At 38.5% G+C, this 27,452-nt stretch overlaps 3 protein-coding genes across 3 annotated transcripts; 1 reads left to right on the top strand and 2 right to left on the bottom strand.

The window, feature by feature from the left end:
* Positions 1–13,632: 13,632 nt before the first annotated feature.
* LOC133782514 (probable galacturonosyltransferase 12) lies at positions 13,633–17,375 on the top strand. Its single transcript, XM_062221837.1, has 6 exons — positions 13,633–14,049; positions 14,936–14,994; positions 15,088–15,243; positions 15,656–16,246; positions 16,344–16,646; positions 16,776–17,375. Exons 1-6 carry the CDS (start codon positions 13,839–13,841, stop codon positions 17,058–17,060), a joined length of 1,605 nt encoding a protein of 534 aa, XP_062077821.1. The 5' UTR covers positions 13,633–13,838; the 3' UTR covers positions 17,061–17,375.
* Positions 17,376–17,563: 188 nt separating this feature from the next.
* LOC133782515 (uncharacterized) lies at positions 17,564–19,027 on the bottom strand. The gene has a single exon (XM_062221838.1). The coding sequence runs from the start codon at positions 18,871–18,873 to the stop codon at positions 17,866–17,868; it is 1,008 nt and encodes a 335-aa protein (XP_062077822.1). The 5' UTR covers positions 18,874–19,027; the 3' UTR covers positions 17,564–17,865.
* Positions 19,028–19,331: 304 nt separating this feature from the next.
* LOC133782516 (transcription factor ILR3-like) lies at positions 19,332–22,437 on the bottom strand. Its single transcript, XM_062221839.1, has 5 exons — positions 22,100–22,437; positions 21,217–21,279; positions 20,483–20,560; positions 20,241–20,403; positions 19,332–20,065 (listed from the first exon to the last, which is right to left on the bottom strand). The coding sequence occupies exons 1-5, from the start codon at positions 22,237–22,239 to the stop codon at positions 19,799–19,801; spliced, it is 711 nt and encodes a 236-aa protein (XP_062077823.1). The 5' UTR covers positions 22,240–22,437; the 3' UTR covers positions 19,332–19,798.
* Positions 22,438–27,452: the final 5,015 nt, after the last annotated feature.

The following is a 27,452-nucleotide window of genomic DNA, read 5'->3' on the forward strand; positions in this document are numbered from 1 at the left end:
TTGACCAACAGTTTCATTCTCTCCAGTGAAGACTTGTATAGGATGTTGACCGAGCTTCCTATGTCAACCAACACCCTTTTCACCATCATGTTGGCAATTTGCGCGTCCACGACTAGCGGATCAAAGTGTGGGAATCGTACATGCTGGGCATCGTCTTCAGAGAAGGTTATTAATTCCTCCTCTGTTCAAGCCTTCTTTGGTGCCCGATCCTCCACACTCATCATCTCGATGTCCTGGTCGTGGCGTAGGGTTCGAGTGTATCGTTCCCTTGCCTTCCCAATGTCCCCTGCAAGGTGTGGGTGTAATGACCCAACTACTCTAGAATTTGGACCAATAATGAAAACTACACATAGACCCTAATCCTTAATAGAACTTACAAGTGGAAAGATCATAACTTTATTAAAACTTGTAAAAACAAATGTTAAACTTACATAAAATTTAAAGTAGGATATGGGATCCCATTGTTTTAAAAGGAAAACATAACATAATTGTAATTAAAAGAGATTACATAAATAAGTGCGGAAAAATACACATAAAACCATAAGTAAAGACTTCATCCTCGAATCGAAACTCTCGGCTCTTTGAATCCATTCTGCCTCAATACACATTCCCCAAGCTTCCAAAAACCTTTCCCGCCACTAAAGCTATTTTCCTGCACATATAAACAAAAAGGAGTGAGCCTAATGCCCAGCAAGGAAAATCTAACATATAACCATATACATAAAATTCATAATGTAATATAAAACATATCATAACACTTATGTCACATACATACTATAATGGCCATTATTACTTGGGGTCCCATAAACTAAACAAGTCATATGCCCATTAGATTAGTGGGGCTTGCTAGCTAAGCAAGTCATATGCCCATAATCTATTTGGGGCTTGTTAGTTGTACGGGTCATATGCCCAAGTCTACAATTATACATATCATAGCATATTTCATAACACATAATCATAAGATAACATATAAATCATATAACACATAAATCCTATCTTATTTTCCTTACCAAAATTACCGGGTTATGAGGACAGAGTTGGGACTTTGGAACACTCCTAAAAACCATAAATGGAAGGGTGAGTATACTAAAGAGAATGAGATGAAAAGAATGGAAGAATTATACCATTGAGAATATACTAACCAAAAACTTATGTGCAAGTTCTTAGATTTCCTAACCAAGAATAAAGAATAAGGTTAGAATGCTGAGTAGAAGACTATGAGAACTTAAAGAAAATAATACCAATTGAACTATGTTTCTATAGTAAATCTAAACCTTGAACCGAAATGCTATAAACCTTACTTCCCAAGTGTTTGGTAAGCTTATAGTGATCAAACTTTGTAATTCCCAACCCAAGTGTTTACACTCTCACAATAACCTAGCAACTAGCAGCCTCTGAACTTAGTTTGATGAATGAATAAATGGCTGGGTACTAGGTCCTATTTATAGAGTTTAGGAATGAAAATATCTTCATTTAACTTGAATAAAAATAATGGCTTTTTAAGTGAAAAACATTTGAATTATCGTTCAGCAGAGGCTGAAGACTCGTTCAGAAAGATGCTGGACTTATCAAGAGGTTGAAGATTTGAATGGAGAACATTTTCAAAATGTTTCAAAATGCCCTGAAGGAGGCGATATATCGCCCCCTGTAGGCGATATATCGCCTGGGCCAGTATGCCCGAGGCAATCGTGCGACATTTCGTATTTTTCGTATCCCCGTACTGTGATATATCGCCCCCTATAGCTGCGATATATCGGCATACGCTGAATAATTAAACACGAAATTACACAATTTTAGCTTTATTTGAATGGAGTAAACAGCCTTGACTAAGCCCTCTAACGTTTTCAAAGCTGCTGACTGACCCTAGGATATTCAAATTTTAACCTTAATAAATTTATTCCTCGAAATACTTAATCATTATTAAACATACACATGACATGTGCTATTATCTTATTGGGTCTTATCTAAACCTTATAATATAATAAATATTACCCTCAATATCAGTCATATTAATCAAACCTTAGGTTAAAATTAATATTTTTAAACTATAGGTTAAACTTAGAAAATCTACAAGTGTTACTATGAGTGTCCAAATAAATCCCAGTCTGAACCAAAAATCCACAGTCATAAAGATAATACTATTATTACTGTTATACTACTATCTAACTTAGCTAAGTAAAGTTCTTTGGACTCTACAGTGGGCCACCACAGATGGTGAGTAAAGTGCCTGCCACGGGAGCTAGCTGTAAAGGTGGCGAGCGCTGACGTGCAAGCGCCTGCTCGTTGCCACCTTGATCCTCTCGCTGAGACCCTCCTGCAGCTCGTACATACCTCCTTAGATGTCCCTGCCTAATCAGGAACTCAATTTCATCTTTCAACTGGTTGCATTCGTTAGTGTCGTGCCCGTAGTCATTGTGAAAATGACAGAATTTCGTCGTATCTCTCTTAGAGATATCCTTCCTTATAGGTGCGGGTCGCTTATAAGGCACGTTAGAGCTGGTCGCCTGGTAGACTTTTGCTCGACTTTCGACAAGTGTCGTGGTGAATCTCGACTCGTATCGATTGTCTTTGGGGCACTTGCTCATTGCTCGCCCGTTTTCCACCATTCCTACCATTGCCATTCCTGTTGCCTTTGCCGTTGCCATTGGGTTTCTCTGACCTGTTGGCGGCCTTGGCGGGTTCTTCCTTTGGCCCCTTTCCCTTTGTGGGAAATCTCCCCTCATTGGCAATTGCATCCTCGAGCTTGATGTATCGATCAGCTCGATCCAAAAACTCTTGGGTGCTTCTTACCCCATTCTTTCTTAGGCTACTCCAGAGGGGGGAGTGGTGCCTAACCCCAGCAATTAGGGCCATCATCTTTCCTTCGTCACCCACTGTCTTGGCCCCAGCCGCTGCTCGCATAAAGCGCTGGACATACTCCTTCAAGGGCTCTCCCTCCTTCTGGCGTATCTCGACTAGCTGGTTGGTCTCTGTGGGGTGTACGCGACCCGCATAGAATTGTCCATAAAATTCCTTCACGAACAACTCCCAAGAAACTATACTAGCAGGAGGGAACTTAAAGAACCACTCCTAGGCGGTGTCAGATAGTGTCACGGGGAAGATCCTGCAGTGGGCATCTTCTGACACTTTTTGTATATCCATTTGTATCTCAAATTTGTTAACGTGAGATACTGGGTCTCCGTACCCATCAAAGTTCGGCAGTGTTGGCATCTTGAATTTACTGGGGGTTTAATCCACAGCAATCCTTTGTACAAACGGAGTGCCCCTCCTCTGATTGTATTCTATATAGGACGTTTGCCCCCCGAACAGTTGTTCGGGGTGCCCCTCCTCCGATTGTATTCTATATAGGACGTTCGCCCCCCGACCAGTGAGATACTGGGTCTCCGTACCCATCAAAGTTCGGCAGTGTTGGCATCTTGAATTTACTGGGGGTTTTGGCCACAGCAATCCTTTGTACAAATGGAGTGCCCCTCCTTCGATTGTATTCTATATAGGACGTTCGCCCCCCGACCAGTTGTTGTACTGCCTAGTTCAGAGTATCAATCTGAGCCTGAACCGCTTCTGGGACTGCAGGGGCGATTAGTGCCGGGGGAGCGTACTCATCATGCCTCTCACGATGGTCGTTGAGTACGTCCCTTAAATCATCATCCCTGCATCTCTGCTCGCTAACTCCTAGCAGATCAAAGACAGTCTGCTGCCTGGGTTGCCCCCCAGCTTTATGGCTAGCTGGCCTATTTTCTCTAGGTGGGGGGCTTCTACCTCCACCTCTTTCCTCGTTCCTCTGACAAGCATTCCCTCCACCAGAGTCGGCTTCATTATAATCGTAGCCGTCTCTAAACTGGGGCCGACTACGGTGTGACTGACTGTTCACGCTATTTCCTCCTCGGGCTAGAATTTCCTGAGCGTCAGGGGGAGGCCTGCACTGGTCGTTGGGTCCCCATGCATTATTATGTCGTGGAGGGCCCCTAACCACAGAGCCTGACTCATTGTTCCTTCTGTTGGCAGAAGGACGCTGTCCCCTGCTCGGTGGATTTGGCTCTTCATCCCCCGGGCGTCTAAGGCTGTGGGGCGATTACCTGGCCCTATTCTGCCTCTGGCGCTGGGGATTGCCTTGACCAGCTTAAGATGGAGGCTGCTGCTCAGGATCCCGAATTGGGACATCATCCTGAGCCACAGGTGGCTGCTCCAGCCTTTGGGGGCTTACTAACTGGAGCGGAGGACTTGGATTGGGAGCCCACTGAGGTGGCGCGCTCGGTGGTTGATCCGGCTAGAGGCTGGCGCAGCTTATCCCTGAGCTAGTTGAATGGCTGCTTCGAGAGCAGCCATGGCATCCCTCTGCCGACGGTCCATGTCCGCCTGCCGCTCACTCAGTTCCTAGCGCTGAAGTTCAATTTCTCTCTGCTGCAACGCCATTGTTTCCACTACGTTCTCCTGATTGGCCCTCAAATTGTCCAACTCATCCTGCAATACCCCCAGTGTTGCCCTCAGCGTTTCTGTATCCAACTCCTCCTCTTCAAACTCTAAATGTGGTTCATTCTCCACCACATTTGGAGGAGGAGGTTGAGATGATGCAGTGCCAGCGGCCGGTCCAGCTTTCTTAGATGTCTTTCCCATTAGATTTTCTTACAGCTTCTTGATCAAGCTCTCAATGAAAGCACCAGAATGTTGACCCTCGATTTGGCCAAAGACACGGAGTCAAAAATACGACAGGAAATGAGATGATAATTAAGAGTTTAATCTAATGGTAAAGGATAAACACAAACGATTTATAGTGGTTCGGCCCCAATGAATGGTAATGACCTATGTCCTCTTAGTGCTATTATTAATATTGAATCCCAATTCCGTGATCAAAGAACTAGGGTTCTTGTGTTTCACAAACGTTGGGAGAATTACAACAAGACGATGGATAATCACACTATATGCTCTCTCTCTCTCTCAATATTCAGGAAAAAGATTCAAAGGTCCAAAGTCCCCTCCTTGAGCTATTTCATGCATATTTATAGGCTCAGGGGGGGTTACATGGGCCAATGGGCCTTAACTATCCTTAATATCCATGTATCAAGGCAATAAAGAGGAAATAATCAACGTAGTTATTACAAGATTACAATCTTATAAGGAAATAAGTCGAATCATACAATCATCTTGGTCGTATCTAATAGTCAGACTTGATGAAGCAATGTGTAGTTGGTCGATAATCGAACAGCACCGCCTTATTTTGACTCTGCCACGTGCCAACCACGTGTGAGAAATCCTTGCCACATCATCATCAACCATTTTTCGGTAAACAGAGGTGATATATCATTTCATTTTTTTTCTTTTGTCAAGGTTAATCTCTTTGCAAAGCATATTGAAAAATCAAATGAGCAAATTGAAGCTGACATCAGGCGTCCAAAATATTTTAGTCCCAGTGAGGCAGTTGAATATGGTGTCATAGACAAGGTATTATTATCAATAGTTGAAATTGTCTACAAAAAAAAAAATTAATAGTATGGTTACCTAAATTACCATGTTTCCTAACTTTCTCTAGGTTACCTGAATTTGAAACTGCTGTAGAAATGGCTCCTTTTATATATTGTCCTTCTGAGCTGAAATCATATTTGAAAGTTTGGTTAAATTTTGTCTCGTGACTTATGGTTCTTCTAGTATCCTGTAGGGTGACTCCATTTATTGCTTTTGTTGCTTCCAGGTAAGTTCACAGCAGAAGGTAGCAAGTAGCACCTCAGGAATGCGTGAGACTGTTGAAACAAGTTTGCTTTTACAACATGGGGCAAATGTATATCTCTATTTCTTTTTGTCTTTCTCACAGTTATGACTATCACACTAATCACAGTCTGATTAAACTCTTGACACTAATCATAGTCTAAACTATTGAGAATCCTAACTCTTTTTTTTTTTTTAATTGTTGTAGGAAGTAGTATCAATTCTTACTTTGGAAAGGCTATTGGTAACGAGAGTGAGTACAAGGACAAGAAGAAGAAATATATGTTGTTGGACAATGAATTTAGTGTTTTATTTTATTTGTAATTTTTATTAGAGTAAATGATTCTTTGTAAATACTTTGTACAAGATTTGTTATTTTAATCTATAATTTTTTAGATTTGTATATAAATGTTTCATTTAAATGATAATTTTTAATTTAAAATAAAAATAAATAATTTTTTTGCAAGCAACGACAACACCTAATAACTGTTGGCGTTGCCAGCAACGGCGACACCTAATAACTGTCGGCGTAGCCAGCAACGACGACACCTAATAACTGTCGACGTAGCTAGTAACAGCGACACCTAATAACTGTCGGCATAGCTACCCCTACGCCGGCATAGTCAAATACGAAAGTTAGTCGACTGTTGTCGTTGCTCAATAGCGACAGTTAAAAACTGTCGGGTAATCCCCTTTTTGTAGTACTGGTACTCGGGAAATCTCAGCAGTAGCTTTCTTGGCTTCCTCCTAGGCTCGTTTCATGCTATCCACGGTCTCCTGCTTCTCCCTTTAGACCCACTATAAATCCTCGGAGATTTTCTGGAGAGTCTCCTCGAGCTCCCGGGAGCGTTTTCGCTCGGCCTCGGGGGCAGCGTTGGCTCTAGCAAGTTCTTCCCGAGAACCCTTTGTCTTCTCCTTGAGGGTGGAAATCTTATCCTAGGACCTCCGGAGTTCATATGATTTCTCCATCATAATGTCTCACAGGCATTGACAGGCTATGACGGACTGCAAACAAAAAAACGGGGGAGCGAGGGGGGGGGGGGGGGGGGGGGGGGGGGGGGCGGGGAGCGATAAGATAAATGTGTTAGCTCAATAACATCTGAGTATATCGAACCCAAGCACAGGAGTGAGTTAACTTACCCGGACAGAAGCATACCGGCATGAGGCCACGAGAGATGCCTCGTTACTATCGCCAAGTTGAGAGAAACTTCGGGTGGTCAACTCGCACATGGTGGAGCTAACCCCCTGAAGGAGTTTGGCGGCAAGAGGAGCAACTATGCCCCCCAACTTGGCGGATAACAAGGTCTCCAACTTGGCTCGTCCAATCATAGGGACGATGGGCCTTTCTCAGGGTGGTTTAAGTTGTCGGAGGGCCTCAATTATCTCTTGCTTGGCTCCATTACCAGGACGCTAAGGTCCAAGTCTAGGTCAGGAAGAGCCTTCATCACCTGGAGGTGATCCTCGAAGAGCTGTACTTATGGGGTTCGGCGAAAAGGACCTATTCAAAAGGAAATTGTTAAGTTTTGAATACAGAGGCCCCAGCGAGGCAAATAATGAATGTGTTCGGAAAAATACTCACCTACTCAGGCGAAGTCGAGAATTAAAGTCAGGTTATTGCGGGTCGGGAAGCCATCTATGAAGAAGAATGCATCTTTGTAATCCCGAGCGTGATTCTCATTGTGATGGGGAGCCTTATAGCTGAGTGATGAAGTATGATACTTCACTAGAGAGTAGTATTCATCCCGCTTGGATCCCTTCTTTCGGGGGATGGTCCTTAGACTGTAGAAATACAAGATCTCTACTGGTGAGGGCTCCGGCCATATCTGTTTCAAAAACAGAACATACATCCCCGCGAGCACTCTATAGCCGTTAGGGGAGAGCTGGAAGGGAGCTATCCCCCACGTACTTCAAAAAGTTAACAAAGTACTGCTTAAGGGGTAGGGTAGCTCCTGCCATCAAGTGGGCCTTGCTCCAAGCACCCAGGTCGTAGACGCTACGGTGCGCCCGCTCGGACTCCCGGCAGAGGCGAATGAGGCAGTTGTCCCCGACTGAGTAATACCTCATGATCGCCTCTAGAGCCTCGGGACGTCGGAGCAGTGTATGATAGTCTTCCACTTCGAATGTCTCACCCTTGTATTTTTGTGAAGGGTGTGGAATGGGGGCTTCGTTCACCGCCTCTATGGTAAGCCCCGAATCTTTACACCTTAAAGGCCTCACCACCACCTAGAGGTCAGGGCGGACAGTTTGTTCCCCGTCCAGTGCTCGGACCCTCACCCCTGCGTTTCCTTCGGAGGTATCTCACGCGTGAGCCATCTCTGAGAGTTCCTGGTCGAATAGATAAAATCTGTGTTCATGCAGTTGGTGGATTTCCTCAGGCATATGAGACAAAAAGCCAAGCAGTTAGCATTCTGACCGAAGGAAAAAAATGGCCAAAACGCAAACGACTTTAGGAATACTGCTCAGAAGGAAAATGAGAGTTTTGGGGACACGAGACATCCCCGGTGCCTAGCGACGGGCCGGGAAAGATAAACCTACCAAAATCTGGAAAATTACCAGATTTCGGCTGCAGGTCCAGAAACGCAAAGTTGATATAAACTCGTGAAGGTCATTTGAAGAGAGCCTAATGTTAAAATATTCCTAAGACGACTTGTGAAAACGAAGGATAGACTATGGAATTCTACACTAATGCCATTCCTAAACGTATATCGAAAAATACCACACACCAAAGAAAATGGATTGAAGATGCTTACCCGAGATAAAACAGAGATAGGTGCTGAGGCGAGTCCTAACCTTGAAGTACTGCTTGTCGTCTGACCAAAAATAAAAAGATTTATGCCAGTTGTCCAGAACTCCGGGAAGGGGTTGAAGACTAGAGAGAAGAGAGTGTGTTTGGAGGTTTTGTGATTTTCGAATAGTTGTAGTAAGAGACTGAAGGTTTTTCTGGGTTTTTTATACCCAGTAAAACATACCAGTGAGGTAACGCTCCCATGACCGTCGGATGAGTAGATTTACTAAAATAATCCAACGGTCAGATTTCAAAAGGTGTGGATTGCAATCATTGTTTTTCTTTGGTATAGGACACCTTTGGCTCAGAGTAGACGTTTGGGATATCGAGAAGACCCCTAATTAAATGCACGGACTGATGGGCCCAACAATGGGGCGTGGACACGTGGTTCTTCTTTTAAGAGTGACATTAGTGAAAGTCCAAACGCTTGTTATCCGAGGACCCCTCAAAATCTCCCTCAATTTGAAGTCTCCACTGTCCGAGGACAAGTAGAGACTTGGGGGGCAAATGTTGTCCGTATTTTCTCACAGCCGACACATGGCCGTCCCCGGTGGCTGGCTATGATGTATGCAGACATCCTCGGGGTATGTTACTTCCCAAGGCCTGTAGTCGGAGAAAAGATCCTCCTAGATTAGTGTAACACCCTCCTAATCTAGGATCGTTACACTGTGTACTTAAAATTGTGTCAGACCTGCTAATCAGGTCATTTGGCATAAAACGTGTACCTAAGATTAGCGACAAGGGTTAGGGTTAAAAATTTTGGTCAAAGAACCATTGACTTTTATTCCAAAAGTTTTATATAACATGGGATCCCAAAACATTACAACTAAATTGTTAAAAAGGATGGATACATATCAAAAGTTACATCAGCCGGCCTAAGCGGCAAAACAGGGCTACAACCCTAGTTCCTCTGAGATAAACCCCGATCATGATAGTTGAGCAGCCGCATATGTACACGCTACCACTGAAGCTCTCCAACTCATGGTTGGTCAAGCTTTCCCTTTCCCTTACCTGCACCACAAAGCACCCGTGAGCCGAGGCTCAGCAAGAAAACAGAACATGCGACACCAGAAATCATAACTTTAAAATAACCATTCAATAAAAATCAGTAACATTAATTCATAGCCAATATCACTTAAGTTCAATCACATGATCATTGGATCAACCTGGGGCCGCTGCCCTATTCAGTTGGCTTTTAAGCCACTTCCCGAGCCTATGCCCTAGCTACGTGACCATAGAGTCACCTGGGGGCTCGCCCTTAGCTCTGTCTCACTAGCCATAGAGCTAGCCCAACCCCCGTTGTTCACCATTGACCTTAGAGTCGACCAACATAATAATACGTTGCTGGTTTAGGTCAATACCTTTCAACCAGCGCACAACGCACTATTGTCGTCCTTGACTCATAAGTCAAGCCCTGATTCAGTATTTCATACCTTACTTATAAGGAACAGATGTGGATAGGCACATCCTGACAAATTAAGCACATATTCATGCTAATCATATAATCTCATTGAATAACCATTTCCACAATACTAAACATATTCATATAACGGGGCCACATGCCCTAACCATAGAATTCATGTAACGAATATAAGCACTTAAGAATTTATCAACAAGCATTTAGAACAATAACCTAACATAACCAATCCTAGGGCCCAAGCCCTAATTATATTAATATATAACAAACGGGCCAAGCCCTAATCACATACAACACGTTATGGGTGCATTTTTCTTACCTTAGGTCCAAGCAAGAGTAAATGAGAACGACCTTCGAGCACGATCCTGGTTCCGAGCCCCTAGCGATACCCTAAGTCACAACCATAAAATAAGATTCTATTAATATCGAGCGATCAAAGGCTTCCGGACCAAGTCCTAGCCTCTGGGGCCTCGGGTTCCACCAAACCGGGCAGTGGAAACAATCTCGAGCCCTAAGGAAAAAGTTCCATTCTAAAACAAACTCCCCAAGGAAAAACTGCCCAGGCGTGCCGCGACTTGCCCCCCTGTGGGTCGTATCGCGCCCCTTGTCCAGCCTCATCCTCCTCTCTGTCCAAATGCACAGGCCGTAAATTGGCCTATCAAGTCGCGTCGCGTCGTGCCCCCCAGGCAGAGGCCTCCCAAGGCACCTGGTTCAAGCTAAGTCGCGACTTGTCAAGAACAAGGTCACGACTTAGCCCCTCGAACCCATAAATAATCTCCTTTCAGCAACCAAATTCAATCCTAACCATACCAAATTTCACCTTAAAACATAATTCAACTATCTCAATCACTCTAACATGTTCCCAACAATAAAACCCAACAGAAAACTAGCTTAAAACCTCATCAAAACTCCAATTCAATCTTTGAACTTCAAAGTCTCAAGAACACTAAAACCCAACCAAGAAATACATAATTTAAATGCTAGAAAATGAAATTCAAAACTTACCTCAATAATAGTTTGAACCCAAAGCTGCAACTGAATAATTCCCCAAGATTAGAGCCCCAATTCTTGTAAAGCCCAAAAATCCCTTAGTTTCAAAGGATAGCTTGGAAGTCCTTAAGAGAAAAAGAAGAAAGTAATTGGAGAGGGAGAGTCGGTTTAGGCAGCTTTACATGTTTCTCACTTTTGTCTTTTGTCCCTTAAGTGACTTAAGTTAATCTCAAGGCTCGGGGTACCAAAAACGTCTCTGACGGAAAAATAGTAAATTTCTCCAATATTCCCTCCTAAACACTCTAACTCCAAACATATCTCCAAATATTTATTTTCATATCCCAATAACCCAAATAAATATCTAATACCCAAAATACTCATTGACTCGCCCCGAATTGGGTATCGAGTCCAGTTGTGACTTTCCCACTAACTTGCTCCCTAGGATCGCCTTGTGCTGAATAATTCAAATAAACTCACATAATAATGTGGTCTCTCACATATATGCACACAAATACACATTTATGCCCGCAACGAGCCAAATTACCAAATCGCCCTTCTAATAAGAAGCGGGCCCACATGCATATTTAATATCCCTAAGTATGCACATTTAATCATATTATCACATACTGCACATATATTAACAATTAATATAGCAATTAAACACATAATTCCATATATTTCCATCCCGATCCCCTAATCAAGGCCCTAAGCCTTATTAGGTAATTTTGAGACGTTACAGTTAGGATGTGTCCAAGGAGGACAGTAGGTGCCTTGGTGAGTTACTCACCAAGTTCCGGTCTCGGAGACGGAGTTTCTCCAACTCAGACAGTTAAGGCCAGGAGTGTTATGTCTCAATCGCCTCCAAGCCCGAGGTTCTAGCTCTCGGACCTATGAGGTGGAGCAACGTGTCAAGGGGGTATAGGTTCTCAGAGTCAGAAGATTGTCTGACAACCTTTGTGGGTGATCCGTCAACAATGTTGTCAAGGTACGACTCGAAAGTTCGCATGCCCACTACGCCGCCTGACACGGAGATACGTAGAGCATGCCCTGACAGTCCTAGGGGCATGTTCCCCGTAAAGTGGTTACCTCTCTGCAGTAGGCCCCACAAGTCTCGCCTGGGCCATAGCCTCTATTCATTACAGCTCAATGCATTGAAGTGTATTAATCCCCCAATTATGGGAAGAATGTGCATTAGTTGTTTATGATTAACATTAATGACCCCAGCCACTATAAATAGGACTGGGAGTCTCAAAGGGTTGGGTTTTTAGGCTGAGAAAAATATTTGTACTCAGAGCAATCTAAACGTTGTTTGATAAGACACTATGGAAGCTTGCAACCACAAGCTTGCAATCTCCCTAATACTAAAGATTCGTAGATTATGGTTCTTTTATAACCCGAACCACGTAAAAACATGTGTTCATATAGCTATTTCTTTAACCTCTTTTATAAATGTTGATAGTGAAAAAGGCAGTCAACAACTTGTAATGTTGGTGGTCCTATTTAAAAGAATACCAAATTAAAATTTCTAGTGAACATAACATTCAAATAAACCATGCATATTATTCAAATATGTACACTCGCTTATTCAATCATTTTATTTTCTCTCTGAATATTAAACAAGAACGGTAATACATAACAATCCCAGCAACACCTAATCATTTTAATACAAGTATATCAATATATATATATATACATGTTTGTGTGTGTGTTGTATATATATAAACATTATATATGAAAGAAAAACCAATGCAAGTCTTATGGTGTATACTTGTATGATAGTAGTTAACAAAAAAAAAAACTAAAATGAGTTTAAGTAATACTACGTACTAAGTGGGACAATCACATGTACCATGCTATGTGAATAATTAATATGGTCAGTTTGTCTCTTTTGAGTAATGCTTATAATTGATTGGACATTCTTATTATTTTCTATGTCGATTGTTGTGTGAAATGATCAACTTTAATTGACTCAGCTCACCAAATGAACTCTTCCTCAATAATCTTTTTTGAAAGTTGAGATTCAATGGTGATTTTGGCATCAATAGTTTTAGTCCTTTTAAATCTTTAACATAGAACCAAAGAAAAAAAAAAATAAGGTATAACCCAATATAGCAAAATACCATACAAATCAAATACAAAGAGCCCCCAAAGAAAAGAGGAAAAAAAAGGATAATTGTAAAGGAACCCCATAATTTGGATTTTTGGTAGAAATGGAATATGAGGTTCCTGTACTTTTACTCCAACAATCAAAGTCCCTAACAACACATCGTATAGAAATGAAGAGAGGCAGCGTCGTTTTCCATTTAGAAACTCTGTTCCGTCAAAGTCCAAAGTCTTAAGTATGTTAAAAAAATAAAAAAACAAAAAAAACTTCATGTGGAGGCAAAGCCAAGCAAACAATGGTAGTACCAAACAACCCCGTATTTGTATAACATAATTTAAATTATATTTATATTGATTTACTTCTCTTCCAATTTCCCTTAAAAAAACCAAGCCAGCAAATTCAAAATACTACAAACAAACACAGCCTTTCTTCTCAGTCCCATGTCTCTATCTCCTTAACAACTTTCTTCACCTCTAAATTAATAAACTCCTTCAAAAAAATATAGATACAAATTTATAATAATAAAAAAAATATATATAGAACAAACACCTTGATACTCTAGCCCAAATGCTAAGCAAGGTTAGGTAAGAGATAGCTACTTTAAACAACATCAAAACCTTTTCTTTTTTTACAGCATTTCCATTCATGGGTTCTTGCAGTAGTTGAGCTCAGTCCTTCTCTTGGGGTTGATTTTGCCATTGCCCATTGCCAAATGAAATAACACCCTCTCCCAAAAATAACAAAAGAGAGAGAGAGAGAGAGAGACAAAAGTTTCTAAAAAACACCGGTCTTTCCTCTTTTTGGGGTGCTTTTGTCTTAGAGTTGGAAAAAACACAATAACAATGCAGCTTCATATCTCACCAAGCTTGAGACATGTGACAGTGTTTCCAGGCAAAGGGGTGAGAGAGTTCATCAAAGTGAAAGTGGGCTCCAGAAGGGTTTCCTATCGAATGCTCTTCTACTCTCTCTTGTTCTTCACATTTCTTCTTCGCTTTGTCTTTGTTATGACAGCAGTTGACTCCATTGATGGAGAAACCAAGTGTTCAACTATTGGTATGTCACTTCTTTCAATTTTATATATAAAACATATATATATGTTCAAAGTTGTTCTGTTTTCATTGACTCTACTCTTTCTTGAGAAAATGAATGTTATGTTTTTTTATGTGTTGAATTGAACTCATTACCAAATATGTGATCTTCAATCATCATTATTATCGGTTTGTATTGGTATTTTACCTCTCAATATATTGGATTAGAATTATCTTAAACTTGTTTTTCGAACTTGGAAACTCTCTATTGGGAAACAGAATAAGGCAATTTACAAGAATGACAATAAACTTTTGGTATTTCCAATAATTTCAGATAATAAAAAATAAAAGCTTAAGAGTTGTGAATCTTAAGATATCTAAGATTTGTTGAAAAAAAAAGTGTTTAAAGAGTTGTGTATAGTATCTTTGTTATTTTTTTATAAACAAAAAAATAACATTAATTCAACTGAAGAATAAATAATCCAACATAATCTTCAAAGTTTTGCACTTTTGGTAATGAATGCACACGTGCATGGTTCATGTACCTAAGCACTGTATTGATTATTTTTAATGAAGAAATTGATCTTAAAGAACAGGTTTCTGGATAAAATTGAGTTAAAACCACATGGCTATAGCCTAACCCACCAAAGCTTTTATGCTAAAACCAACTCGTAAAATAGGACAGTAAGCACAAACTCCAAAGAAATAAGATTAAGATAAAACTATTGGAGCATATTTTGTCAAAAGATAACTGTGTATTAAATTATTAATTTGTTATGCCATGGTCGGTGTACTCTTCTGGTTTGGTAGTTTGTTACGATCTAAAATTGAGTAAAATAAAATAAATAAATTGCGTGTTTATTATTGTATTAATGTTAAAGCCAAGTCCTAATATTTGTTCTTGATTATAGGTTGCTTGGGAAAAAAGCTAGGACCAAAGATTTTGGGAAGAAGGATTGACTCAAATAATGTAACTTCCCCCAAAACCCGTTGCTTTACTTTCTACTAATTAGAAATTACTTATTTGTTTGTTTAAAGAATTTTATTTATTCATTTTGGTAAGGTCCCTGAAGTAATATATCAAGTACTAGAAGAACCCATCGTTAAGGATGAATTACAAGGAAGAACTGATATTCCCCAAACTCTAGATGAGTTCATGGCTGAGATCAAGGACAGCAATTTAGATGCAAGGAGTTTTGCTATCAAGCTTAGAGAAATGGTACTATTTTTTTTCTTATAATTTTTTTTTTAATTTTTGTATTAATATTTCTTTCAAAACAGGTATAATGAAATCAGCCCCTTTGTTTTAATTATTTATTTATTGATTTGTTTATTCATGTGGGGTGGGGGGAAGAAGAGGGTGTTGGTTCACCTCCAACAAACTTAAAAAAGGTACCAACATGGGAAAAAAAGGCTAGTTTAATAAGAATGAAATGTCACTTGAAAATGATTGTTTCTGTGTGTTAGTTTACTTTGTGTTATACAATCATATATTGGTCCACAAATCCTTCAAGAGGGTCCACAAATAGAGTTTTGAACACTTGCAAATTGACTCTTTAACTTATGCCTATAAGAGAAAACAAAGACAATGATGAAAGATACTTCTCAACAAACCTTCCGTTACATTTCAGGTTACCCTTCTTGAACAAAGAACTAGAACAGCCAAAATTCAAGAATACTTGTACCGCCACGTGGCATCAAGCAGCATACCGAAACAGCTTCATTGCCTAGCCTTGAGGCTAGCCAATGAGCACAGCAACAATGCAGCTGCTCGCCTCCAACTCCCTTCAGCTGAACTTGTCCCTGCCCTCGTTGACAACTCCTACTTCCACTTCGTCCTTGCCTCAGACAATGTGCTAGCCGCCTCTGTCGTTGCAGCGTCACTTGTCAAAAACTCATTAAGGCCCCACAAGGTTGTCCTCCACATCATCACTGATAGGAAGACTTACTATCCAATGCAGGCATGGTTTTCTTTGCACCCTTTGTTACCTGCTATAATTGAAGTTAAGGCATTACACCATTTTGATTGGTTCTCCAAGGGGAAAGTGCCAGTCTTGGAAGCAATGGAGAAGGATCAAAAAGTCAGGTCTAATTTCAGAGGAGGGTCATCAGCCATTGTGGCAAACGCTACCGAAAAGCCTAATGTTATTGCAGCCAAATTGCAAGCTCTTAGTCCCAAGTATAACTCAGTTATGAACCACATAAGAATACACCTACCAGAGGTAATATTTTATTAGACTTTAGCCATTTTGAACTATTACCTTTTCTTATTGTGTCTTCTTCTGACAAATCTTTTCAACATTGATGATTTTCTTGCAGTTGTTTCCCAGTCTCAATAAGGTAGTCTTCTTGGATGATGATATAGTGGTTCAAACTGATCTTTCACCTCTGTGGGAGATTGAAATGAATGGAAAGGCAAATGGAGCTGTGGAGACATGTAGAGGAGAAGATAAGTTTGTGATGTCAAAGAAATTAAAGAGCTACTTGAACTTCTCCCATCCTTTGATATTGAATAATTTTGACCCTAATGAATGCGCATGGGCTTATGGCATGAATATTTTCGATCTTGAGGCCTGGAGGAAAACCAACATAAGCGCCACATACCACCATTGGGTTGAACAGGTAAAAATCTCATCTGTTAAGGACCAAACTTCATCCATTAGGACCTCTACAGAGTGAGTTTACTAGCCAAAAGAATGTGTCATTATGTTTTCGATTGTTCCTAATTTTGTTGTCCTTTTCTTGGTGCAGAACTTGAAATCAGACCTGAGCTTGTGGCAGCTAGGAACATTACCCCCTGGCCTAATAGCATTCCACGGTCATGTTCAAGTAATTGATCCATTTTGGCACATGTTGGGGCTTGGATATCAAGAGAACACCACTTATGTTGATGCTGAAAGTGCTGGTGTCATTCATTTCAATGGCAGAGCAAAGCCTTGGCTAGACATTGCGTTTCCAGAACTCCGGCAGTTGTGGTCAAAATACATCGATTTCTCTGATAAATTCATCAAAGGCTGTCATATTAGAGCATCCTAGACTTGGGATTTTTGAGAGGAATATCTTGATCTTGTTGGTGAAAGAGAATCGTATTTGTTGTATATGAGGAAGAAAAGAGAAGATGAGAGAATTCTTCCCCAATGCAAGGTCTTCAATGCCAATGCAAGATAAAGATAAAGAGAGCCGTGAGAGCACCCACGGCTCCACTTTTTCCAGCTCTCTTTGCTCAGTTGGAATTCTCTTATTTAGCCCACTTTTTAGTTCTTATAATATTCTTGTGTTTTTAAAAGGTTTCAAAAACAAATAAAAGTAATAATACTTTGTTAATACTCTGCATTCATGATGCAGAAACCACATCCAAGCTTGTTCATATTTTCATCAGACAAAGCAAGTTAAATTTTGTTTGAAAAAACCTAAGCAGCCATTATTCAGTTCTCCCTACTGCTCATGAGACAATATAATATAGCAACATTTTGGCTACACAAACAGAAAAAACAGAGAAATCACAGAACATTTTGGTTTGTGAAATAGATGATAAGGACTTCTCAAATGACATCTCAGAATCATTTTATTTAATGCAGAACTAAATATTGATATTTAAGTCATGTTTATTAATCCACAATAAAGGAAGGGTTAATGTCCTCTCTTTCTAGTCCATTCTCATCATTTACCATTACCGTTTTTTCATTACAGAATATATATATATATATATATATAAATATGTATACTAAACGTAACCTTATATTGTAATCACCACAATATCACTTAGAGATGAACAACAGAAACTCCAAAAACAAGGAATGAAGCCAAAACTTGAATCTCTATTGATGAAATAAGTACACACTTACTTCTTTCCAGTCACATTAGACACCAGATCTTTCAAGAACCTCACAGATTTGGTCACCAGTGAGTTCACGGCCATCAAGTTATATAAAACATTCTCAACTTCACCAATCGATGGTCGAGCCTTGAACTTCGAGATCACCTTCAACTCTCCATCTTCTTCTTCAACAAGCACAGACCACCTCTCACCACTCACAACTCCATCTCTCACGCACTTGAAAATCACTCCTTTTCTTTTGCTCAAAATCCCTTTAACCTCCAAACCCATGAAAGAATACACCACTTCAAAAGACCCCACAAAGCTACTCAGCTCCCCAAACTCACTCTCCTCCTCGGAAGCCCATCTGGGGTTGAATATCACCACTGGCCTCGGGTAAAAATCATCGGCAACACTCTTCACATTGCCCAAATCCTTTGCCTCCGGAGCTAGAAACACTGCCACGTCTGCAGAGCTCAAACCACCGGTGAGGGAAGAAAAATCAACGTGGCCAACTGGGCATGAAGGGTAAGACTCAAACTCTCTCAAAGCAGATTCTTTGTACGAAACATTAGGCCAAATGATTAAGATGTTAACCGGGGAACCTCTCCTTTTGATGGGTAGTTCTCCAAACACCTCGAAAGATAATCGGGAGAGAGATTCCGGAGAGTCATCTATGACCGGAATCTCGACCCGAAATCTGGGTTGTTTCACTCTCTTGAGCTTGTTTGTGAGCTTGGTGTTGTTGAGGGGCTTTTCTAGAGTGGTTGAGAGGCAGGTCTTGGCTTGGAGAATGGCTGATTCTTTTGAGGTAGGTGGGTTGGAAGAAGATAAGGAGCTTCTGATCCGGACCTTGATCCATGGTGAAGAGGTTTTGTGGTTATGAACCAAACTTGAAGAAGAGGAGGAGAGATGGCAGTGACGAACACGGAATGAAGATAGAGAAGACAGTGTATTTGTGAATGGGAATTGGAATTTTGTGTTTGGAGTTTGAGTATTGTATAAGTAAATTTTGAGAAGATTGGAGGCCATTGGAGTTGGTTAAAGGTATATCAATGGATGACCAATACAGCAGCCAAAACAAAAACTATATAAACAGATATGATTTCAAGGCAGTTTTCTTGTGAATAGAATCAAGTCAAGTCATTTTATTGTCGTTCAATAGCAACTGCCCGGACATACATAATAATTTTTTTTTACTTGTACTTCTTATATTTATTAGATTTTACCTTTAAACCTAGGGCTATTGTACCTTATATACACAATTTTGAGCTGGGAAAAAGCTCAATCCATAGGCATGGATTAAAAATTTGGACTCGTTGCATGAACACTATAATTTGGTTCATCTTTATTAAAATGAGACAATAAATAAGAGCGTGAGTCTAGTACTGACTCCTCGCTTTTTTCAAGCGGCATATTATTAAATGGTGGATAAAATTAGTCTTTAAAAGAATGAAGCTGTTAGCTAAACTAAATGGAGATAATAAACATATTTAAAGACAAATAGTCATTACATTAATCTAAAAATCCATGCCTAAATAGGCTAATTTTGCATTGCAATTAGCATTACGCCTAAAATCCCACCTATCTCTACAAATAATCAGAACACACAGCCGTGGGATTGCGAGGTTGCAATCTCATCTGCCGAGTGAGGAGCAAAACTTCACATTGCAATGCCTATACAAATTCACCCTCCAAACACTCTAAGAAACATTTTCCAAGTTGAAACACAAGTTGACAGATTAAGCTTATTGCCATTTACATGAAAATACCACCACCAATGCATAAATAAGTACCCAGGTTGCAAATACAGTCAAATTACAACCAAATTCAGTTAGAATTTAGAAGACTACATTTAAAACGTTTAAAAGTAACCAATGAAGGGAACCAACTTGTTGCCAGGAGCTTGGCCTTCTGTAGGGTAAGGACACACCCAAGTGGCCCAAACACACCAGGCTTAGGCAACTGGTGGACGGAGTACATGATCCTGCGAGGTATCCACAGCAGCGGGTGGCATGAACTGCCACATAGCAACCCCAGGGTAACCAATGAAGGGAACCAACTTGTTGCCAGGAGCTTGGCCTTGGGCGGCAAATGCTGCAGGGATTGCAGGAGGTGGAGGCAAAAATCCAGGTTGGGCACTCATGCCCTTCAATTGTTGCTCCAACTTTTCTTTCTCTACCTTGAGCCTCTGCTTCTCATCACGAAGCTCATTCTTTTCCACCTAAACAATAGAGAAATCATTATATATAGTGTTTTGTTCCTTTGACATATCAGTCATTTTTGGGACATTTTTTTTGTCACCAGTTGTTGAGAAAAAGTTATAAAGAAAGAGGCCCATCCAGGTAAAAAATCAGAGTCATTTCATCTTCAAATAAAGAAAATTAAGAAACACTTGCCTTCAATTCCTTGATCTTCTCCTGCAGACTCGAATTTGAGTCCTTTAACTTTTGGGCCTCACCACGCAACTGATGCACCATTCGGACAGCATCAATCAAAATAGCCGCCTTGTCTGTTTTAGGAGGCCTTCCAGGCTCCAATATAGATCCCAATTCCACAAACCTATTTTCAATTATGTTAGCACAAAGCATATTTAATTCATATACAAGGCAAAGAAATGAACCCAAAAAAAAGTGTGTACTTGTCATTAAGCCTATCCCTACGCTGCTTCTCCCTACAAGCCTTAGTGCTAGATCCATTCCGTGATTCCGATCTACCCCTGCATGAAGAGAATGCAAAAGAGACAACTAGATATAAGGTTCTTCAAATAACAACACAAAAGCATATAATCCAGATAGTATCTAATAATTGTATTACGAACTACAAATTAATTACCCCACAGACTCCATTTTGGCACAGAAAAATGGAATACAAGAAAGAAAATTCACAATTTTTATGGACAAACATCCACGCAATCAAAATAAAAAATTATTATGAAAAATATTACTTTTAATTTAATATAAAACCGAAATCTTAAAAAAAAACACTTTTTTTTTCTTGCTGTCACAAATGGTTACTGTACCATTTATTATCCTCACTTATAACCTCACGGGCCACAAGTTCACATAAATTAAGACCTGGCTACAAACGAAAATTTTCCACCATTAGCATGCTCTGTCTTAATGAATGGACAAACTTAATTTGGAATGTGATTCAATTTTAAACACGCATCTATATACTGTGGAACAAAATTAGCATCTTCTCCATAAAGCAGCTCAAACTTAGAGTAAAAGACAATAAACTAATAATAAAGGTGGAGCATAATCATTAAGGCATAAAAAGATCAGAAAGAACAATTAATTTGAAGTAACCAGGGACCATGCTCTTCTTTTAATCTATAACGAGCACAAAAGGAAAAATACACAGTACACACACCTCTTCTTTGAGCCAGATTCTTTAAGGCCATCTGAATCTCCTAACGAACCATCAATCTCCACACTGGAAACAAACATCATCATTACAAAAATAAATTTTGAATAACCCAATTATTAGCCTAATTAAAAGAATTAAACATGGTAGAAGAAAAAGGAAATAACAACAAAAAAGCACATCTCACAATTATCAAAACATCATAACACAATTATAATACAGTACTGCCCTACAATTTAACTAGCAAAACACAAGACAGAATGATGGGTAAAACTCATAGTTTGAAAAAAAAAATAGTGGCTTCCAACCCTAAAAGGTCACATATTTTGCTTCTACTTGCACAGAATCATAACCCCAAACTGAATCAGTAACAAAAATAAAGAGAAAAACTTTCAATTTTGTATAGAATGAGAACGAATATCAATAAACTTACTTAAGTTCTCTGTAAAGTCCCACAATGATTTCCAAGAAAAGTTTCAAAGTTGCTTAAGAAAATACCAAAAACTAGAACATCAATAACCATTCCAATCAGTGTACAGCAATAAAAGTATCATGTTTAAACTATATACACAACTGCAAAATACTTCAGCCCACCGATTTGGGTTGCTAACCATATAGAGTAAGCAAATCAAGAACCCCCGTTTGAATTATACTCCTAAACATTACAACCCCAATTTCTCCAATTCATTTCACATGCCTTCATTCGAGTCAAAAGTCTTGCCAAAAAAAAAGTAAAAAAAAAAAGAACCCAGAAAACCATTTCCATAATTCCCACAATAACCAAAACAAAGAAACCCAGAAAACATCTCGATTGCTTTCGCCTAAATCAAAGGCCCACAGTTTGGAGAAAACAGAATAAAAAACTGAGAATTCTTAGAATTGGAATAACCTGACACTGGAAGAGCCGTTTAGGGTTTGGACAGGCCAGTTAAAACCAGAAGAGGATACAGGAAAATTCCCATCGGGGACAGGTATATCGTCGATCAAGCCGTAATCAAAGAGCCAATTGGTGTTTTCCGGGGAGACCATTTTCGGGATAAGCGATGAGTGGGAATTGGGATGTTCCAGGAAGAGGATAGAGTTAACCCGAGAACCAAACAGGGGTTGGAGATTGATGGGTTAGAGGATTTGGGGGTGAAGAAGGAGAAGAAGAAGCCAAAGGAAAAAACGGAGAATCTGGTTGCATTGGTGGGGGAGGTGGTGAGGTGTGGTGTGGTCATCGTTCCACCACCACCTGAGTAAACGTTTCTTTCTGGGTTTTGGGCCTTCTTCCCCATATTTTGGGCCTTTGTTGGGCTTTTTCACCTACTCTTTCCTTTTCGGCTTCTTTTTGTTTAGTTAGTCACGACTCACGTGCTTTATTTTATTTCGTTGGAAAACGTGTTATCTTATCTGTACAGTTTTTTTTCTTTCTTTTTTTATTATGTCTTTTTATGTCTAAACTGCAATGTTTTTTACGGTCATTAATCATAATGTTAGGTCTTTATCCATGTTTTAATTTGGAAAAATCTAAAATGATAGGGACACAATTTTAAATACAAATTATATTTCAATAATGACAAAAGTAATAAAATCTCATCTGAAAAAAATACACTTTTAAACACAAGTTAATATATAATTATTAAATGAGGTCATTGGCAAAATGATATTTTTTATAGTGCAATTTGTACTTTGGTCTAGTTTAATAGTTTTTAGCTAAATTGCAATTATATAACTCATTCAAAATTAATCAAACCACATACAAATGTTCGAATGAAGTATCTGGATTGGTCTTGAGGAATGTCACACAACCTTCGACATGTAAATGGCTCAGGAATTTTGTGAAGACGACCCATAGAACACTCTTTAGAGCACTCTCATTAGAACACTCTCATTAGAATACTCTTAGCAGCTGATGTAAACAGCTGCATAATAACAATGATAAATGTTGCTGAAAAACTCTCATAGTAATATGTAGAATTACTAATGATAATGTAAAGAGCCCAAAAGAGGAACCTAAACATCATTAATTAAACAAAAAGAAGAATGTTGTGATATTTTATCATCAATTTCACAAAAAATTACTACAACATAGCTAATCTAATACTATGTTTCTCTCAATCATTTTATCAAGAGAAATTGATGGAAATAGACCCATTTTATATTGCATTTTGCACAATAACCTACTTTCAAAACTATTTTACCCGACAACCATCTTCTCCTTGTAGTATGACAATGTTCATGTATCAAACTCTTATAGTATGACTTGTATCGGATATTTATTAGCAAAGGCAATTTATTAGCAAAGGCAATGGAATGTTATTTTGTTTATGTATCAAACTCTTATAGTATGACTTGTATTGGATATTTATTAGCAAAGGCAATGGAATGATATTTTGTTTATGTATAAAACTATTCTAGTATACCACAAACTGTTATAAACTACTTGTGTTGGATGTTTCTGCTTCAGACCTCTCTGTGTTATATTTCGACAGCCTGTCTAAAACTTTTGACGGCTAGTCTCAAATTTTGACGCCCTGTCTAAAACTTTCGACAGCTAGTCTAAAATTTCGACTGCCTGTCTAAAACTTTCGACAACTAGTCTGAAATTTCGACTGCTTTTCTAAGCATTTCGACAGCGAGTCTCAAATTTTGACGGCCTGTCTAAAACTTTCGACAGCTAGTCTAAAATTTTGTCTGCCTATCTAAAATTTTCGACAGCTAGTTTGAAATTTCGACTACTTGTCTAAAAATTTCAACAGCTAGTCTAAAGTTTTGACTGCCTATCTAAAACTTTCGACAGTTAGTCTTAAATATCGACAGGTTGTCTAAAATATTTGAAATGTCTAAAAATGCTCCAATAACACAATAAAAGAACATATATCTCAATTAACATTTTATAAAGTTAAACAAAACTTAATATTTATGAGATTATGACGATTACAGATCGAGTGGTACATATTTCAATCAAACTACTATGATGATCAATGATTGAGTGGTAGATAATCTATTAAGGTACTATTATGATGATTATGTTTATAGTATAAGAACAACACTTTATCATGTAGAATTGGATCTTAATTAATTATACTTTTTTGACAATTAGTCGTGAGTTTCGCCAACTTGTCTAAAAATTTATAAAGTTAAACAAAACTTAATCTTTATGAGATTATGATGATTACAGATTGAGTGGTACATATTTCAATCAAATTACTATGATGATCAAGGATTGAGTGGTAGATAATCTAATGAGGTACTATTATGATGATTATGTTTACAGTATAAGAACAACACTTTATCATGTAGAATTGGATATTGATTAACATTTGTAGTAGAATCAATATTAATAAGAAGTTTATCCTTAATGAGCACATTTTCCATCTTCTTGATCAAACCCACACATAATGGAACCAAATCACGCTCTTGCCATGTAAATAAACTAACAATGTCTCTACTATTTTTAATTGCAATTGGTTCAATCTCCACCATTGATGTTATCTTGTAAGTTAATTCTATATTGAAGAGGTTGCGATCGATTTCTGTAACTTCATAAATATGTTCAACTAACTCCTCATAAGTTAGGTTAGTTTGTACCAAACTTGATCTTCATCGTGAGCCATTTGAAATCCATTTCCATGAGTCCTCATTTTTTTTCCACATTCCATCACATAATATTACAATATTTTTTAATGACATCTGAAAAAAAAAAACAATAAACAAATATAAATTATTGGTATTATTTTGATTAAAAAGTTATATAAAAAAATGAAAATCAAGTTGAAAATCTAGAAATTCAATAACCTATCTAAAAATTAGACAACCTGTCTGATAATTCGACAATCCGTCTAAAAATTCGACAGGTGGTTGAAAATATATGACGATCTGTCTAAAAATTAGACTACATGTCTAAAATTGACAGATGGTTTAAAATCTAGACAGGTGGTCTAAAATTTAGACAAGCGGTCGAAAAAATACGACTACTGGTCTGAAATTTAGACATCTGGTCTAAAATATTAGACTCCTTGTCGAAAAATTAGACAAGCTGTCAAAAAATTATGGATTTCTCTATCTCGAAAATAGCCGAAACCACCATTAATTTTTCAGATTTTTAAGCTTTAACCTCCATAAAACCCAGAAATAAACATAAATCCTTACTTATACTTTCAATATACTAAAACATTCATTTTGCATTTTAAATCTACAAAAACAATATAAAATCTCATATTTTATATATAAAAAAAACATTTATAAACCAACCTTTTGAATGAGTGGTGGCTGGATTTGTGGAGACATGGCAGCATCCAGTGATGAGCAGTGTTCACCGGCGGTAGGGGGCAGTGGTCGTCAGTGGTGGTGGCGGTGGCGGCGGCGGCGGGGGATGATAGTGGGTGGTTGTGGATGGGTGTGGGTGGATGGGTGAGAGGAAGAAGATGATAGTTATTAGGGTTTTTATTTTAATTTATTATTATTTTATTTTAAGGGTAAAATGAGTAATACAAAAAATTCATTAATAAAGGATGTCATTTAGCTAAAATGTTTTGAAAGTAGGTTATTGTGCAAAATACACTATAAAATGGGTCTATTTCCACAAATTTCTCTTATTAAATTGTATAATTACTGAGATAGTAATTAGGAATTACACATCTTAAAAAATTGCATAGTATTTTAAAATATATAATTTGTTTAAATATCAAGTAGTAATTATGTTTGAATTTTATTGTCATATGTGTGACAAGAGAGATAGTAATTACATAGTATAATAAATATTGTATGATAATTAATATGTAAAATTAATAATATTTAATAAAAATAATTAAAATAATTTTTTTCTACTTAAAATAATCAAAATGAATTTAGTGTTTGATTATTTGCTATTCCTTTGCCTATATAATATTTTATCGTTCATAATCATATATATTCAACAATGCATAAATGTAATGCAAATAAATATTTAAATTAGGACGGGTGCTAATTTTTTTGTTTTATGTTTTGCTTGAAATTATGTTTTTAATAAAAAAAAATAAATGTAAACATAACATTCAATAAAACAATTATTATCTCCAGCAATATTTTTTAAAAATCTACAAGAAATATCAAATAACAATGTTCTATAGAATAAAAATATTTTTGCCAAAAAAAGCTGGAAGTTTACATAAAATATTTGTAAGAGATTACACGTTAGATTAGTTGTTAGGTGTTATTACTGGTTTCTGTTACTTTTAGTTCTTTCTTTACTCAAGGTCTTTCTTGTAATTGTGTATCAGCTTCCTCTTCTATAAATAACATCTTTCAGCTCTGATCATTTTTATGATGTGATCAAGAGTATTACTAAAACTTGTCTCAATTCTCTAAAGGTTTACATGATATCAGGCCATTTTTCTTGACTCACCTTCCAACTTTCTTCTATTCTTCTTGCTCTTCCCTCTTTCTTGAACTTCAATGGCAATCGATTCTCCAACTATCGAACGAGCAAGATCCGATCAGCACAACCAATCCGTTCCGACCACTTCCGCAAATCTCTCTGCCCTCACTCCTCATCAACAACAATTTCTTGCTATGTCTCAAGCTTTGAACCACACCCTAGTAGTGAAATTAGATCGAAGTAACTTTCTTTTAAGGCAGACCCAAATGGAAAATGTTATATACGTGAATGGCATTGAAGACTATTTGGAAGGTGCAACTGTGGCTCCACGTCAGACGATTGAAGGTCAAGATGGCATCAATTCTGAATTTCAACAATGGCGTCGAAAGGACAGATTGATCCTCAGCTGGCTCTTCTCTTTGCTCACCCCAAAACTGATGTCTCACCTCATTGGTCATCGAATCAGTGTTGCAGCTTGGGCTACGCTCAATCAACTCTACTCTTCCACATCAAATGCTCGAATCATGCAATTGCGATTGCAACTTCAGACAATCAAGAAAGGTGCGTTCTCCATGATGGATAACATCTTGAAAATTAAAAGTTTAACTGATCAACTGGCTACCATTTCTGAAAAAGTCTCTGAACGAGACCAAGTTTTGTACTTACTTGCTAGCCTTAGTGCCGATTACAATTCCTTTGTGGTGTCCATCACGTCTAAGTCAAAGAGGGTCACCTTCGACCTTGTCTCTAGTATGCTTCTGGCTCATGAGTCCATACTTGAGCAACAACTCTCCATAGATGAAACTGCCTCGATTGCGCACATGGCTTATCGACAGAGCCAGTCTTCAAGAACTCAGCCTTGGCATTGTTCCTCAAATGGTCGTGGCCAGTTTCAAGTTCC

Source organism: Humulus lupulus, chromosome 6 (assembly GCF_963169125.1).
Source record: "Humulus lupulus chromosome 6, drHumLupu1.1, whole genome shotgun sequence".
NCBI classification, from domain to species: Eukaryota; Viridiplantae; Streptophyta; class Magnoliopsida; order Rosales; family Cannabaceae; genus Humulus; species Humulus lupulus.